Below are 5,997 nucleotides of genomic sequence, written 5' to 3'. Positions count from 1 at the left end.
TGCTCTCTAAGATATTCTCTCTCTGTTGTGTCCGGGTCTTAAACATACAGGCCGCGGTGGGTCATCAAGTGAAGGAGCGCATGCATTCAGTGAGGGCTTCGGGAGTTCGTCAGGTGGTCGGAATCAGCCAAGTGCTCTTCTTCTTATAACGGATGGAGTCCTCCTTCTTCTCAAGCTTATTGTTGATCGACATGTCGTTAAGCGCGTACCCGTCATTGAGCTGCTAGGGTAAGATATCTGAAGCTAAGATAGACATGCCTTGTCTCAGTCCATGATGATGTGAAATATCTATCTATCTTTCATATTTTACACGAAAGTTAAGATAGGCATGTCTTATCTCAGTCTATAAAGTATGCGCAGCTAACACAAAGAGGGGCACAGATAGTTGGTCTCTATATGGAGCTATATGTATCTGTGTTTATATACGTATGTATATGTATGTGCGCATGGATGTATATATGTATATGTGTAAATAGGCGTGTGTATACGGTTGTATGTAGGGGGCAGCGCTTTTTTTTTCGCTGTCAAGAGAGATAGAGAGTTACCTGCTGTTGTTGAAGAATCGGAGGTTTGCACTGTATAGAAGACCGAGGAATTAGCAAGCTAGCCACAAGGTGAATCGATGATGGATTATATTAGTTAGGTACAGGAAAACCACAGGGAGCCCGCCTAGAGACGAGCCTAGCTATGAAGCGACATGATGGCCTGGCAACGTCTCAGATAGAGTTGGATGGCCCGATGACGATGTATGAGCTAGTTACAGGGACGTAACATGATGAGTCAGCCAACTAGGTCTAGATGTCCCATCAGCTAGCTGCGCGATCTTTCATGGTCAACTAGCCACCTGAGCTGTGGTTTGACCGGCTAGCTACTGACGTCTGCGAGGGAGAGAGGCCTAGTCGTTGGGTGGAGAGTCAGGCGAAAGACTCCATGGGATGGCCTTAGTGAACCAGCTGGAAACAGAGACTCGTGGCGGACCAGCTAGCTACAGGCACCGGGGTGACGCAACAGTTTGCTTGAGGACCGAGGAGATAACTCAGCTAGCCTTCTTATCGTGTGGCAGATCAGCTACCACCCGCATTTTTTTCGATGGATTTGATAGATCTGGAAACTTTGGCGGGGGCCGGCTAACGATTGGTACATGCATCAGCTAGCCAGACGAATCGCCATGTTGGATCAGGCCTGTCTGATCCAGACAGCATCTAATGATGTCTCGTCACCAGCAATCCAAAGGACACTGCCCCGGCTCCCCTAGCTAGCTGGTAGCGTAGCTGATCGCCTAGCTGCCGGGCCGTGTCAGGAATCACCCGGCTGTGTGTAGACCCTGTGATGTGTCAGCTAGCTACGAGGCTGTGTGTTGTGTCTCTGCTCGAGCTTCGGGGTATGATGGTCGACCCTTGAGCTACACAATAGAATGTCGAGTGTCTAACCGACAGCAGGAAAACCGTGAAAGAAGGGCATCTGCATATCTCCTACCGTACGGATAGCGAGTGATTTCGATGAGGTGGACAGACACCATTGACGCGGCTATAGATAGATAGATCTAGTTTGCAAGTATATACATGGATACAGATACACGTATATATATGCATATATGTCTATAGGCGCCTGAGTGTGCCTATATGTATGGGTATGTATGAATATGTGTGTCTGCATGTATTGCTTTCCAGACGAGCTCTGGAGCAAGGAGCTGAAAATCGAGTGGGTGGAGATGAATATTCATCGGCTACATGTCAACAGCTCATGGAGGTATGATCTATCATTCGCATGCAATTCCCTCTATATCTTTTTGTTTCTAAATCTCTTTCTTTTCTTGTTTGATCGAAGTCTCTCTTTTCTTTTCTGCTTTCCATAGATCCATTCAGAAGTGCCACCCCACGTTGTGCATCTGTAACGGGTGTGTCTAGTAGAAGACCGTGTAGGATTCCTTGTTTGCCGGCAAGATTCCTCGTCACTCCAAAATTCATGTCTCCTCTACGAGTCAGCAGAATTCTCCTGTTTTCTTAGCTTGCAAACTTCTCTTCTCTAGGTAGACAGATAGATAGATAGGTCAAAGATAGATAGAAGAACGGTGAGGGTATGGTGTGTATGGTGTGTGTAGTGGATGTTTCACGACTGTTGGCGCGATACTTCGAACATCGATTTTCCTCTGGCCGTCACTGAAGAGAGGGTGATAAGGAGAGAGAGGTCTATCATGTATAGAGTCACAAGCCACATTGGTATGAGTGTTAAGGATTGGTTCGAGGTGGTAAAAGGCCTTCTAGATGTCATCTTTCTCTCTCTATAAGTTTCTTTACATCAAGCTTTCGATGTCTTCAAGGGGCCTGAGCGCGTGAATTGTTTCCGAGTGTCTCTGCTTCTGATACTTTTGTGGGTATCCCATGTTATTCCGCCCTGTGAAGTGTATGTACACCGCGTGGATTGTGTGTGTGTTGGTGTGTATGTACAGAGACGGACCGCTGTCGTGAGGTTTCTTCTGTATCTATGTAAATACGAAAATGAAGTTATTGCTGTCCTCTCAATCTTCCGTCGAATTGTAAGCAAGAAAGCAGAGACCCCTCCTCCGAGGCATTCAGCTCTCTTATTTCATGGAGATCTTCATATCAGGGTCTATAGATGTGTAAGGAGAGAGAGAAAAAGAGAAGGGGGGGATGCATATACCAACATCAGAAAGAGAGAGAGAGAGATGTATAGGAAGAATTTATGGACGTATGGGCTGACTGCCTCTGTGCGTAGAGATCAGAACGAACTGTTTAAAAGGCAAGTGAAGAAGCAAAAGGCAAGACATGCGGTGGCGCTTTCTCAACTGTACACTCCAAATCTCTCTCTCTTTCTACGTCTGTGTGTATATCTATATATATATATATGGAATAAACGTATATTGGATCCTTTATATATATGTATATATGAGATAGAGAATCTTTTGCAGATAGTTAGGATTACATGTAGGTTAAGAAACCAAAGTAGCTAGATGTAGATGAAGAATTTCTTTTGGGTTGGGGAGAGCTAAGATGAGGAAATGTGAGAGATAAACAACTCCATCCATTTCATTGGACAAGAAGAAAGAAAGCTCTATGTGTAGACCAACTCATACACAAACACTATTAGACAGACGTCTCTCTTTCTCCTTCTCTTCACGTGAAGGATCGATTTCCTTTTTTCTACGACGACTCCTTGAAGCCACGCATGTCTGTTTAACTTCGAAAGACTCGAAAAGACACCGACTTAAATCGTTTCTGTGTTTCGCTTCAGCCTAGTAAATTTCCTTCTAGCCGACTCCTTTCTCCGAATGTTGCTGTGTCTATGGAGAAAAAGAAAGTGTTTTTCTACTGTATGTACAGGCGGAGAGAGAGAGAGAGAGATAGCTAGATACACGCTTCCTCTTTACTTCCATATGAATGAGTGTGTTTCCTTTCTTTTGAATGTGCAGTCTGATCGACTTGATCGATCCTTATGGCGATTCTTTCTATCCGAACTTCTACGGCATTGTGGGCCTCCTTTCTCTTCTCCCTTCTGTCGACCTCTTCTTCATATTCTTCTACAAACTTTACACACTCGTAAGCAGCCTGTCACCGGCCCCTTCATCCGTCGGATCGACCAAGAAACGCCATCATCTTAGAGCCTATGACATCCTCACTCATAGATAGATAGATAGATAGGCGTGTCGGTCTTCGTACAAGGTGAGTTTTACATGTCGGTTACCTGTTCATTGTATGAAAGTTTAATACGTGCCCTCTGGTGATGCCTAACCTTATGTATGGCTTCCTCAGACCACGAAGAAAGGTCTAGACACACACAGACATTTTCTGCGTGCGATGTCTACGCATCTGCGTGTGTATCAATTGCTATAGACAGACCTTCTATAGATGCCTACAATGTATGACCATCCTATGCAGTCATACCATCATTCAGGAATTGATAGGAATTTCAAACAGGATTTGGTGTTTCTTAAGAATGTGACTGCATGCGCTTCTCACTCGACATTCTTTTCTTTACTCCTCTATTTCTTTTCTTGTCTTCTCTCTCTTTCCTTCTTTCTTCATGTGTATAGAGGGCCATCGACTCCATATATCTACAAGAGATTCAGAAGCCCGACGTCTACGTACTTTGATAGGAAAGTTTATAGAAGAATCCTCCTTCTACTGTGACGCTCCAAATGAACCACCCCCCGATGTACGTCATCATACACCGATACATACGTACATACATACATACAAAATTCTGTAGTTGGTTATACGCAGAGAGAGAGAGAAGAAACATAGATCGACAGATATAATAGATAGGCTTCTGTCTATCGATCAATTTATGTATCTGTGTGTGTATATCTACCCATAGATAGAGAGATGCAGTAAGCGATATGTTCTCCATAGAAACAGAGATTGGGTGAGCGATGACGTCTCTTCAGTTGCGTTTTCTATCGTGTGAAGAGTGGCAAAGAGGTCTTAAGAGAAATCTCCTTCTTTCTTTCTGTAGGAAGAAGATAGATCCGTGCATTACCGGTGGAGGGGATTCCTTAGATAGATAGATAGAGATAGATCTGTGTTTATGAGTGAGTATGTGCTTCTGCTTATTGAATGGACAAAATGAATGCATAGAAACATGAGTGTATATACACCTTACTACCTCACTGATTCATCTACCTACCTATACATCGAGCATGGGGATGTATATCCAGACACTTTCGCATATCCATATTGATAGGTATCCAGCATATTTTATAGATAAGTATATCTCTATGTGCATCTATCTCTATCTCTACTGACTTGTTATGGAACAGATATACCTCATCCTCCTCTCTCTCTATCCTGTCCGACTTTCATGGATTCTTCTTCATTCCACCAAAACCGTTCAAATCCTTCTTTCTTTTCTTCTGTCTTTCTCCTTTCTTTCTTTCTTTTTCTTTTGTCGGCTGATGACGTCCTTACGGTTGTGTTCTGAAGGTTCTTCAGTTATGTCAGCTACTAAGGCTGAGACTTCAGTCTATTGATCGCATGCCTGTCCCCGACTGAAAGAAAGTTTCACAGAAGGAAGAAGAAGAGACAGGCTGTTGGTTGAAAGAAGAAGACACCGATGTAGAAGGAAGACCTTTCTTTTGAAGCAGTCTCTTCATCTCTCCAACTATAGGCAATCGATCGATCTATCCTTTTTGTGTGTGTTTTAATCTCCTCTCTGGTCGTTTTCTTCTTCCTATTATTGTGAAGGGGAGAGCTAGTCAGGGTGACTGCAGAAAATCAAGAAGAAGAAGAAGAAGAAGAAAGATTAATGAAAAACCTACTAGAGTGACCAAGACATGGAAGCAGATATGGAAGAAAGAAACATCTAAACATGCGAGAAGATAGATGTCTATAAACGTGCATATATCTATAGATATACCCTTATCTTTCTTTCCCATCCTCATTCCTTCTTTCTTTCATTTTCTGACTTTGATTCGTCTATCCCAGTTCTCTGTATCTCATCGTTCGTCGAAGCTGTGCTCCGTGAAGAAAAAGAATGAAGAGGCTCGCATAGGCGATGCCTTACTACTACGGGTGGGGGGAGTCATGAGGTGTCTATGCATGTCTCTCAATCCTCAGTGAGTCTCTTTCTTTCTTTTCGTGTGCACGCCCCCTGCAAAGGTCTCCTTTTGAATAAATCATTCTGTTGTTTGTTTTCGGGGTGTACATACACCACACATGCATGCATATACACCTGAGTATTTCTTGTAAAGAAAGAAAATGTTTGCTCCACGGATGATACAAATCAGCGGCATGCTCTCTCCCTTATGCTTGCGAAAGAATCGAGAAGAAGGTCTTTCTTCTCCAGAACGCTTCTCAGTCTTCTTTCGCTTTCTGTCAAGGAGACTGAGATTCGCTTTCTTTCGTCAATCGACTCTTCTTCTGATGAAAAGCAACTCCCGTCACACAACTGCGTTTGACTTTCTTCTTCTCATCACTCCCAACACACGCACGACTGTTCGAAAGAAAAAAATCACTCCATTCTCTAGATAGATAGATAGAT

The 5,997-nt window shown here is 43.4% G+C and overlaps 2 protein-coding genes across 2 annotated transcripts in view; one reads left to right on the top strand and one right to left on the bottom strand.

Moving 5' to 3' along the window:
- The window catches only part of CSUI_000145 (uncharacterized protein), a gene marked incomplete at its 5' end in the record, with an annotated part of 9,243 nt that extends 3,438 nt beyond the window's left edge, over positions 1-5,805 (top strand). Inside the window, 6 exons of the mRNA XM_068060379.1 lie at positions 51-228; positions 1,671-1,749; positions 2,450-2,620; positions 3,431-3,557; positions 4,052-4,173; positions 4,941-5,805. Coding sequence (XP_067927648.1) covers positions 51-228; positions 1,671-1,749; positions 2,450-2,620; positions 3,431-3,557; positions 4,052-4,173; positions 4,941-5,009 — 746 coding nt within the window. The remainder of the gene's footprint in view (positions 1-50; positions 229-1,670; positions 1,750-2,449; positions 2,621-3,430; positions 3,558-4,051; positions 4,174-4,940) is intronic.
- The window catches only part of CSUI_000144 (pub domain protein), a 5,701-nt gene continuing 5,321 nt past the window's right edge, over positions 5,618-5,997 (bottom strand). Inside the window, exon 3 of the mRNA XM_068060378.1 lies at positions 5,618-5,997. This exon is cut by the window's right edge and continues 2,615 nt beyond it. The gene's annotated coding sequence lies outside the window, so the exon portion shown is untranslated.

The sequence above is a fragment of the Cystoisospora suis genome (genome assembly GCF_002600585.1).
Source record: "Cystoisospora suis strain Wien I chromosome Unknown contig_71, whole genome shotgun sequence".
In the NCBI taxonomy this organism is placed as follows: domain Eukaryota; phylum Apicomplexa; class Conoidasida; order Eucoccidiorida; family Sarcocystidae; genus Cystoisospora; species Cystoisospora suis.
The sequence above is the reverse complement of the archived record's forward strand: the minus strand, read 5'-3'. Positions and strand labels throughout refer to the sequence as shown.